General features: G+C 34.7%; 1 protein-coding gene across 24 annotated transcripts in view; it reads right to left on the minus strand.

The window, feature by feature from the left end:
• Positions 1-11,824, minus strand: part of vps13c (vacuolar protein sorting 13 homolog C) — a 96,245-nt gene that overhangs the window by 37,699 nt on the left and 46,722 nt on the right. For all 24 annotated transcript variants that reach the window (XR_015495740.1, XM_087261206.1, XM_087261204.1 and 21 more), the window contains 12 exons: positions 11,612-11,691; positions 11,045-11,104; positions 10,229-10,382; positions 10,009-10,128; positions 9,612-9,715; positions 7,579-7,746; positions 7,193-7,497; positions 6,841-6,988; positions 2,944-3,076; positions 2,720-2,847; positions 2,450-2,610; positions 677-930 (listed from right to left, as the gene is read on the minus strand). Coding sequence is in view for 23 of the 24 variants with exons in the window: in XM_087261206.1 (XP_087117332.1) it covers positions 677-930; positions 2,450-2,610; positions 2,720-2,847; positions 2,944-3,076; positions 6,841-6,988; positions 7,193-7,497; positions 7,579-7,746; positions 9,612-9,715; positions 10,009-10,128; positions 10,229-10,382; positions 11,045-11,104; positions 11,612-11,691 (1,815 nt within the window). In the remaining variant the exon portion in view is untranslated. The remainder of the gene's footprint in view (positions 1-676; positions 931-2,449; positions 2,611-2,719; positions 2,848-2,943; positions 3,077-6,840; positions 6,989-7,192; positions 7,498-7,578; positions 7,747-9,611; positions 9,716-10,008; positions 10,129-10,228; positions 10,383-11,044; positions 11,105-11,611; positions 11,692-11,824) is intronic.

Below are 11,824 nucleotides of genomic sequence, written 5' to 3' on the forward strand. Positions count from 1 at the left end.
ATACCAGAAGAATGTGTTGTCTATTTACAAATATTGTGAAAAGTAAGATAAAAAAATGTTAAAATTGCTCAAACCATACACAATAAAGAAATAGTGGATATTCTTATATGGTCATCAATGGAAATGTTATCTGGTGGTGATGTCTGGTACTGCGCCCAAACAAAATCTTAATGAAAAGTCATTTTTTGAGATATAAACTTCAAATTTGGATTTTTATTTGATCATATATTTAGCTTTAATTTTCTGACACTTTTAAGGTAATATATGTTTTGTAAAATACAAGTTCTATATAATATTTAAAAATATAAATGTATAGTTTTATTGTTTTTATAAACTTCACGGCACATAACTTATGTTATTGAGATTTTTCACTTCAGCTAAAATCTGAAAATTGTCATGTTTAAAATGAGACCAAGTTTAAATCTATGCACCAATTAAAGTTAAGCTTGAACATTTATACATCTATGCTCAAACAGTGGGGCGACAGCACAGGGTTAACTCGTTTGAATATAAGGCATTGCTATTGTGTTTTTAAAAATAAGCCAAGTGGTCTCCTAATATTTTCCATAGCTGTATATTGACAACAATTTTTCAGGTCCTAAGCTTGCTTTACTCATTATCTTATTATCTTATATTTAACCTGTAACTTCTGAATCTTTAACAGTATCATCCACACCTGCTTTAGGTTCAGTGTGGATTTTAGGTTCAGAGACGTATTTGAGTGGCAGCTGGTTGGTTTTCTCTCTCTGTGTGGGTGGACTCGTGGGCAAGGCTTGTACAAAAAAGTCAGCGACAGCCAGCAAGAACTCAACGCTAGCACACAGATAGAGCTTCTGCAGCACAGCGACCACTGAACGTTCATCCACACTCTGAGAATACGTCACATCAATCATGGGCTCTGATGTCTCCTCATCACGCCTTCCAAGCATCCTACAGGGGAAAATATTATCAGTGATCAGAAAAGAGGGGTGAAGCCAAGAAACATGACTCTATGCAAGGTTAATAATTCATTGTTTACTTTTAGTTAAATATGTGCTAGCTTGGTGAGTGTAAGGTACTTCAAACAATAAAGAAAAAGAAAAAAAAATACTTACAGCATTTCTTATATATAATAACCGTAACATTACAATATAATCCTGTGATTTAGAGCTTTTTAGTGCAAAGTAACAAACATAATAGTATACTATGATTATACTAGGGATGCTCCGATCAGGATATTTGCAGCTGATGTCGGATTCCTTGTCTTGGTGATCGGCCGATACCAAGTATCGATTCTGATGCTTCAAGCTTTATATAACTTTGCTATTGCATAAAGTGCATTTTCCCTTCAAGTATGATAAAGTGGAGATATCTCCTTAATTAAAGATGCTGAATATATCCCTTAAACATGTCTCTTATAACTATTTAGTGTAATGGTTGAAGCACTTTTACTGAAAATTATACATTTTTTGGAAACATTACAAATGATGGAAGAATTCAACATGTATCAATGAAGAAAAAGTTTAGAGCGCATATTTGATGCATGAGTAAAATGCACATCTATAAATCCATAGTTCTTCTTTCATAAAGAAAATAGGCCTGTAAACTAATGTTTATTACAACAAGTATATTACAACAAGTTATATTATGAATTATATATTAAAGTACAAAAAAAGTTGTACTTTTTTCCCCATAAAATTACAAAAATTACAAAATTACAAGTTTCAGAAAACAAAGCCATATTTTTTTGGCTTCAATGCTTCGATTTAAAAAGCATTTAGATATTTGGACTAGAAACAAGGCAAACAACTCTTAGTAAGAATAAGATTTTTTGCAGTGTATACATGCTATCATACTATAATATATGAAGTTGAGGTCAAACTTATTATAATTACTTTAATTATTTTAAAAATAATAATAAAACAAAATAAAAGTGCTTTTTAACATATAAAAACTTTTTTAAACAGAAAGTTAATTACTAATTAGAAATGCATTTTTAAACTGATTCTTTCCCATGATGACAGTACATAATATTTTACTAGTAGGTAGTTCATCGTACATTGGGCATTGGACAACAGTGGTTTGTTCTGTAGCAAAAGAATAAATAAATAACTTAAAGGGACCAATAATATTGACCTAAAAAATTGTTTTATACATTTTAAAAAAACTGTCTGTTTTATTACAGTCAAACAAAAAGAAGAAAAAAAAGCATATTGTGTGGAAATTTCCTTGCTATATATATATATATATATATATATATATATATATATATATATATATATATATATTTTTTTTTTTTTTTTTTTTTTTTTCAAAAATATAAAAATCTATTTAAAAGTATTAAATTGTGAGTGTGTATATTTCAGAAGTGCTTATTACATTTTATTTCAGAACAAATAAATTTTTTTTTCATTAAAAAAACTAATTATATTAGTTAGTATTATGTTCATCTATTTTATATGTAAATCACCTGGACGTGACTCGTTGAATTCCACTCCTTCTGTCATCCAGTGTACATGTTGTGAGGATTGTGGAAACCTCCATGTTGCCATTATTAAGCATTTTCCCAGACATCTTCATTTTACACAGCATAAATTCACCTAAACACGACTTCTCCTCATGCACACAGGGCTACAAAGAGAGAAAGACATATATAAAACACACTCTCATACACAAACTTTCTTTATCAATGGAGTGCAACTGTAAACAGTCACCGATGTCCTGTTGGCTTCATACAGACCTGTGAAGGGTCATTATTATAGAGTGTGAGTCCAAGAGACTCTACATTAAAGCTGAATCTGACACTCTCCAGCAGTTCTGTCTCCTTCAGTTTACTTTCCGACAGCTTCTCCTCAAGAATCTCAGAGCCTACGCAAAACACACACATACACAAATCATCCACATTTATTGAGCTCTTTTTCAGGACAAAAAAACTAAAACATCTGTGTGTTTGTCTGCTCTCACCGGTCGCTGTACGAGCTCTGACAAGCACATTCTCTTGTCTGAGTGCTGTGTCAGACTGAATGTCGCTCGCCTCGCCGATGTTCTCCATCAGAATCCGCAGCAGGACGCTCAGGTCATCTTGACTCAGAGCCACCTGGAACACAGGCAGGAAACACAAGGATCTTGATTAATTTTCTTCACAATTCCATTCCAAATTTATAATTACATATTAAATTTATTAGAACAAGATCTCACAAAATATGGAAGGATAAAAATATGAGACAGACAGACAGACAGTTAGATGGTCTGATTGATTGATTGATTTTTTGATTGATTTATTGATTGATTGATTCAACCATTCATTTATTAATTTTCCTTAGGCTTAGTCCCTTTATTCATGAGGAGCATATGTTTTACACAGCGGATGCCCTTTCAGCTGCAACCCAGTACTGGGAAACACCTATACACTCACTCATTCACACACATACACTACGGCCAACTTAGTTCATTCGATTCACCTATAGCAAATGTCTATGGACTGTAGGGGAAACCAGAGCACGCAAAGGAAATCCACGCCAACACGGGGAGAACAAACTTCACACAGAAATGCCAACTGACCCAGCCAGGACTCGAACCAGCAACCTTTTTGCTGTAAGGCGACGGTTCTAACCACTGAGCCACTATCTTCTTAAATTTTAAAGTTAGCTTTCAATTTTCATTTTAAAGATAATATGGCAAAACAGTGTTGACATGATAGTCGAATGTATAACTTTGATGCAGTAATAACGAATAACCAATATTGATGTTAAATGTTATTGTTAGATTACACTGAGAAAATTGCCACTGCATTTGGGACATAAAATCTGTTCTTCTAAGTATTTTTTTCTCTACATTTTAAAATGCAAGTCAGTCTGGTGCACATTTTTGTGATAGAGCCTCAGTGCACATCACAATGGTAATTTTAACAGTGACAAGTGAACAGTCAATTTATAAGTCTTCACTGTATGAATTAAATATAGATTCATGTTTGTTAACTATACAACATCTGTAAAAAAGCAGTGAGAAAATCACTCTGTGTCTTTGTTTTCTTAATTAACATTGACATCAGTCTGTTTATTTACTGTAAGCCACTGTCACTTTAAAGCCAAAATTTACATTTTTTATTTTGCTGGCACACACTATTTCTTTAGGTGACAAATTAATCTGTGCAAGTTAATTTACTGAAAAAAAAAAGTTGTTTTGGCAATTTTCAACCAAAATCTGTCCATTTGCTTCCCTGTTTGGAGCGGCAGTCCTTGGGCTCTATTTTGACCATCCATGCGCAGAGTGCAAAGCGCAGGGCACAAAAGCATTAAGGGCGTGTCAGAATTCAGTTTTGCTATTTTAAGGATGGAAAAAACCACTAACAGGGTTGAGCTTATTCTCTTAATGAGTTATAGGTGTGTTTTGAGAATAAACCAATCAGAGTCTCATTTCCCATTCCCTTTAAGTCAGTTGCGTCGTGCCATAGTGCATTTGCTATTTACATGACGAACTTTGTAAGTGGAAAAACTGAATGCTTCACTAAAGAGAAAACAGGTAAACAGAGCATCTGCAGTACGAGAATTGATTCTTTACTTTCACTTTCACTCTCGTGGATAGGGAAACATGTTGTACACAAAGACATCTATTAGCCTATAAATAATTAATTTTGTTTGTTAAGCGCTAAGATTTGTTTCAAAACTATTTCTAAATTCTAAGTCCTAATTTCCAGCAAACGAATAAATTAACAATAATAATGAAGTGTGTTAGAACAACTGAGTTATATCCTACACATGCTATGCCTCATTTGGTCTAAAACCTGACAGGTGGGCAAATCTAAGCTTGCTTTTAATAAAACTAATATAAATATGCATATAATAAATACTACTACTAATAATAATAACATTAAACAAAAGCATATTGTCATGAATAAACTAAAAAAGCCCCCAGAGATGAAGAAGGCATGAAAGTGTGGTTTTAATATTTATGTAGGCTAGAAAATAATCATTTTTGTAATATTTCAATCCTTTAATTCTTTTTTATTTGTAAAGATATTTGCATATTGCTGTACATCCTGTCTGTATTAAGCAATGTGTAAGCGAGGTGCACAAATAACGTGCTCTGCACTGAACTATAGACCTGCATTTATCTGATCTATTAAACCGACTATTTTAGTTCCTCAAAATACCAGTGCGCCAGCAATGCGCCTTAATACGCCTCCTTTTTTAGACCAGAACGCCTATGGGCGCACATACAGTATGAGCGCAAATGCATTTGCCATTTAAACAGCGTGGTGCAAAACGTCCAAACGACTCTTGCACCAAGCTAAAACTAGCAAACAATATTTGCAAAGCGTCTTGCGTCTCATTGTGCAGGTTCAGTATGGTTGTAGTGTGAGTGCAAAGTGCGCCTAAGCCCTAAACTGAAGACACGACATTAATTTTAAATAGAACTGTGAACCTACACTGGTCTCACGTTTCGGTTCGGTTATGATTATTATGCCATCAATTCGGTTCAATTTAATAACTCGGTGCATCACAGTGCATTGACGATTCTTTCCATACACAATTACCTCACAGTTACCTCACGCCAGCTGGTCAAAGGTCAAGAGAGAGAGACAGAAATGAAGTTTTCTTCATAGCAGGGGCTTCAGCTGTGTTTTAGTGAAAGATTGTCCAGCAAATACACACGCAGTGAAATGTGCAGTTTCTGCATTTTTAATTTGTTGAAGCCATTTCATTACTCACACTCGCCCGACTCGCCATAGTAAGCTACCGCAATACAGAGCATATGAGATAAATGATGTCAGTACATAATAACCGGTTATGATCTATTACTGAACCGATGCCGAATTGCCTGCGTCTGCATCATGGTTCACCAAAATTATTTTTGAAACCCCTACTTTTAAGGGACTGTTTCATATGGATTTATTAATCATTCTTACTTTTCATTGAACGAGAACTGTCATAGTTTGTTAAAGATGCAAACCCCTCGCTGCACATCAGCTGCATCTTCAGCAAACCTCCTAATATGTGCAGCGCAATGACTTTTATGATATCAATGTAGTGGATCTGTTCGGCAAAATATTTCACTGCATGTAACTGCATCCCAAACGACTAAAACAATTTAACTAAAGCAATCTCCACTGTGTCCAAGCGAGAGCACTGCTCTTCCTGTTAAACTGAACAGTCGCATCATCAATGACGTAAGCGTGCTCCAGCTAGGAAAGCAAAATGCAGGATGAGTGCAGGCCATCGTGGGAGAGGGAAGGGGGCACAATTGCACTTCGGCACGGTTCAAAGCACCTGTACCTGGTGTGAGTGTGCCCTTAGTTTGCTATGATGGAACAATGCGCAAAAAGAAAGTCCCGCCCCCTACTCAATATTTAATTCAGATAGAAGTACATAAACATGTTAAAATAAAAGAGTCTTAGCAACTTCTGGTTCATGCAGACTTTAAGATTCATTAATAAAATTAAACAACAATTGTCAATTTAGTTTCATTTCTAAACGTTATAATCACACAAAATCTGCAGAAACCAAGCCCCACCCCCAGAGTATCGTCAGTCTACAGCGGTGGATGATTGGCTCCTGTACTAGAAGGAGGGTTTTATATGTCATATAGCGAACAATGAATGGCTTTTTTACTAGTAGGCAGGGCTTTATTCACCATATTGACCATTAAACTTTTCCCTATATAAAAGATACAAGTGACATATCTTGTGTATTCTATGGTCTTTGCTTAAACACAAATGTAATTTTGACTTGTGTGATTTTTTTATTTTTTGGTAAATCCTTAAGTTCGCTCAGAAGTATGTCACAGAGTGGAAAACCTTCTGCTCACAATACGGCTTTGTCTATAAATTAAAGAATACATCCTGCAAAGATGTGAACAGACCTTCATTGGCTTCAGATCTCCATCCACTTCTATCGCAGCCATCTTCTGGTACCACGATGATGCCAAGTTACGTTTAACCGACAGAACCAAATTAACAGGCTCCAACAGTTTCGAGCTAGTCTGATCTGAGTCCAGCTCCATGGAAATTCTGAGGACACCAAAACAAGTGTGCATAAGAGGAAAAGCATACATAGGAGAGAATAATGGCTAGCTAGAATCTGGACTTTGAAAACCCATTAAATGAATTCTGTTCATTTAATTATCTGATCTTTTAATAGACACATATTGGATATAATTATACTTCGAAAAGCAAGTCTGAGAATCCTAGATAAGCCACGTGGCAATGTGCTACCTGGACAGTTTTAGCTGAGTGAGCTGTATGTCCATATTATCTATGACAGCAGGCAGCGGACGGCCTTCCACTGGGAGCAGTGAGAAGCGGTTTCCCACAGTAATGAGACCCAAGTCTGCCTCCACAGCATTGTGGGATGTGGAGGACTGAGGGATTATGATAAGGGGGGCCTTCAGTTTGATGTCCATGGCGAGTCTGAAGCTCTTCTGTGCAAAATCCCTCACGCTGGAAGCTGCTTTCTCTGCAGCCTGAGCCGTGGCAGCACTGAGAGCCTCTTTCGCTTCCTGGAAGTTATTACTGAAATTCTGTTAAGAGAGAAAGCAAATGTAGGTTTAGTGTGCTCGAATCGAATTGGCGCAGAGGTCATGTGTGCAGTTCGAACCCACCAGCAACGACATGAAGAATTTGTGAAGGTAGACCACTTGAATACAGCCCACGTTGAGTTTCACTTTGCCATCGACCTTTGAAGTGTCTGTGTAGCCGGCCCCCTCAGTGGCTTTGGGCGTCAGACTCATGCTGAAGCTGAACACCTCATCGCCTACGATGGAGATGGCCTACAGAACCACAAATAACAGATTATACACTTCAGCTCTACTTTTTTTAAAAGCCAAAGTAAATCTTTAAAATTAAATAAAATGATAATAAAGTAATGAAAAACGAATAGCCATACAGACAGTGGTCAAAGGTGAAATGATTAACAAAGGATGCAGTAACTAGATTTCTGAAAAACTTTGATGTTGGCTAGAAAAAGACTAGCCTGAAATGTTTAAATAAAGTTATAAAAGATGTTTAACATTTGGATAGCACACTTAACACACTGTTAGCAGGTATTGACATTGCTAATAAGATTAGCACATTGCTACCATGTTTTAGAATTTTGCAAACCGATGTTGTGAAAACAGTAAAATATTACTAATATAATAGATTAAGACACCTTTTAATAAAAGTAACTAATTGTATTAAATAGCTACTTTTTTAAAGAATGTGAAAGTGCATGTTATTTTAGCAAGGTTTTTTTGTTATCCTTAAAATTAATATATTACTTTTTATCCAACACTGTTGCCAATATGCTTTTGCACATTTCTGTCATATTTTATTGTAACAACATGTTAATGCTTGGCCAAATCATTAGCTGATTGGGCTGGGATACCAACTGAAATTACCAGCTATAATGTGCTTGACTAGCCTAGACAGGCTGGGAGTCAAACAGAGATGCTGATATTATGCTTAAGTAAATTGTAAATTATAAAGCATAAACTAACATGTTGTTTATGTTTAACACATTAATAGCATAAATGAACATGTTAGCAAGGATGTTGCTAACATGTTTAGAACATAATCTGTTGTTACCATGTTTAACACTATGTTAGCATCAAACAAAATGTTGCTAGCATGTTTTCAACAATGTCACTGTGTTGTTTACATGTTTTAAGACTATGCAAACATGGGTCAACACACTGATGACATGTTTCTAGCATGTTTTAAAAAACAGAGTTAGCATTTTAACATGTTTCTAATTTGTTGCCTTAACATATTTCTATGACGTTTCAAAAATGGTTAACATTATTAAATAAACAAGTCGCTAGCATGTTTCCGAATGTTTGAAAGGTTGCTAACATGTATTAGCATGAATGTCTAAACATGTTTAGAACATAATGCGTTGTTAGCGCTTTTAAACACTATGCTAGCATCAGACTGCATGTTGCTAGCATGTTTGTAACAATGTCACTGTGCTGTTTACATGTTTTAAGACTATGCAAGCATGAGTCAACACACTGATGACATGTTTCTAACATGTTTTAACACAAAGTTAGCATTTGTAACATGTTTCTAATATATTGCCTTACTACATTTCTATCATGGTTCAAAATTGGTTAACATTGTTAAATAAACAAGTCACTAGCATGTTTCCAAATGTTTGAAAAGTTGCTAACATGTATTAGCATGAATGTCATTAACATGTTTAGAACATAATGTGTTGTTAGCATGTTTTAACACTATGCTAGCATCAAACTGCATGCTGCTAGCCTGTTTCTAACAATGTCACTGTGTTGTTTACATGTTTTAAGACTATGCAAGCATGAATCTGCATAATGATGACATGTTTCTAGCATGTTTTAAAACAGAATTAAAATAATTAACATGTTTTTAATATATTGCCTTAGCACTTTTTTATCGTGGTTCAAAAATGGTTAACATTGTTTAATAAACAAGCCGCTAGCATGTTTGAAAAGTTGCTAACATGTATTAGCATGTTGCTAGAATGTTTCCAACATGGTTAACACATTATTAGCAATAATCAATGTTGTTTTTTTTTACAAATTCTGTCAGGGGAAAAGGAGAAAATTAAATAGTACATCATTGTATACTAGCTTACCCAAGCCAAAATAAAAAATGTCTTGTGGTCAGAATAACTTACCTTCTTGTGAATTGTTTTTGAATCCACATTTATGACGATGAAGTCACGCAGACGTGTGAACATGTGCGTCTGAGTTCCTTTCATTTGAAGAGAACCGTCTAATCCTACAGAAGGAGAGAAAGAAAAAGAGGGTCTTGTGTAAATAAAAGGGTCTTTTGCCAAAAATCTGCATATTAGAATAATTTCTAAAGGATCACGTGACAAGGAATGGAGCTAATGCTGCTAAAACTCAACTTTTCCAGGAATAAATTGCATTTAAGAATATAAATGTTTTTTAAAAACTGTTATTTTAAATTGGAATTATATTTCACAATTTTACGGTTTACTGACACGCTAAAAGCTTACAGTATATAGCATCTTGAGGTTTTACATTTTCAAAACTAAACTATATTCTTACCCTGAATCTTGATGTCAGCCATGTTGCTCTTCTGGTCACAAACTAACACGTTAAATGCTCCGAGCTGCATATTCACCATCAAGTCAATGATGTCACCATCAGATGGAGAGCTCAGTGCAGCTGAGACACAAACAATCCTTCATTACTGCATCCTTAATACTTCAAAGACCAATGCTGAGTTTGTCAGCTTTAATCGTTAAGTTTGTCTGTGTGTGCTTACTGGATTTAGCTGAGGTAGTTTTCATATCTTCAGACTTTCTGCTCTCTCTCTCAGGTGAGGGAAGGCTGCTGGTGGACAGAGCGGCAGACAGGAAGTCCATGGTAGATAGCAGAGCCTCAGTGTGCAACATCAAGTCAAGCGAGGAAAACACCACCTGAAGACACACATCAGTATGAAGTTCTTCTGAAGTTAAGATGAGACACTAAATAAACAAAAACACTGCTTGGCTTTTTGATTCACAGTGGGGTTTTTTTTTGGACAAAACAACATCCAAATACCTATTCAAGTGTTTCTTTGTGGCTGCAGAATTCTGTAATAAATTACAGTACATATTTCTAAAAGATAATAATTTCTTCTGCTTTCAGCTATAAATTTCAGCAGCATTTACATACACTAAACTTCACAGTTTTATTTATATCTTAGGGTTTTAAGATATTAGGGTTTTACATAGAAATATTCATGGTAATATTTTTGCCTGATTATAAAATATTGTATTTTTATTCTATAAAATCTTTTGGAAAAAAAATTAAATATTTATAAATATATATAATTAAGTGAACATTGAACATTACTTTATTCAAACACATGCATAAGTGCTTCTTTAAATAAATAATGCCTGATTTGCTTGTTAAAACAAAATCTTTCAGAAAACTTGCAACAAAAAATTAAGCAATTTTCAATGTAAATCAATCCACCAGGGAATTATGGCAATAAAGTAAATTTTAGCTATTTTTTAACCCTATACACTTGCAATTATTTTGCCCTAAAACCTCAATCTAAAAACTGCATAAGATTACATGATGCTCAGATGCTTACGTTCATCTTCTGCTCAGTATTTTGGTAAAGGCTTGCAAAGTTTGGCCCATTTCGATCAGCCTACAAAGATAAGAAAGAAACAAGATTAAGATCTCCATTCATAAAGTGGAACACCTGCTTCATCTGTGTCAAGACATCTCTCCTAAAATCAATAATAGACAACCTATAATCAAAGTTTGTTAATCACAACAGCTATGCATTTAATCCGGCCACAATTAGTATGCATTCATATATCTAGTCCTTTAGCTGTATACTTGTTTGACAGTCTCAATGAGGAAATGGCCCTCAGAAGGACCCAAAATAAGAACCACTTAAAAAACATTAAAGAGCACAATGGCTGGCTACAATTGCCCTGATGCCTTGATCGTGCTATGAATTCATGTACTGACCTAAATTAATAGTTAAAAGAGCTAAAAGCCTGCCTAGACATGAAATGCTCTGCCACTAGTTAACTCTAGCATGCATTAAAATGGAAACATTCAACACAATAATAAGTTTTGAGTGATGCCCGCATAAAGCATTTTATAATTAAAGATACATGCATGTATAAATCATGTTGAGAGTTACCTTGAAATATTTGACTTCAAGAAGATCTGCTCCTGATTCTGCTGAAGAACTGATTATGCAGAGCGGTTCTCCATTTGAATCTGCAAAAAGACATATGCACATGTTTATTGGTGGACAAATATGATTATTTTAATATATAAATAATATGATAAAATCTAAAATTGTGTTAATTTATAATGCAAGGGGTTTTGTACATTTTATGAAGATAAACAT

Source organism: Danio rerio, chromosome 7 (genome assembly GCF_052040795.2).
Source record: "Danio rerio strain M-AB ecotype USA chromosome 7, GRCz13ab, whole genome shotgun sequence".
NCBI classification, from domain to species: domain Eukaryota; kingdom Metazoa; phylum Chordata; class Actinopteri; order Cypriniformes; family Danionidae; genus Danio; species Danio rerio.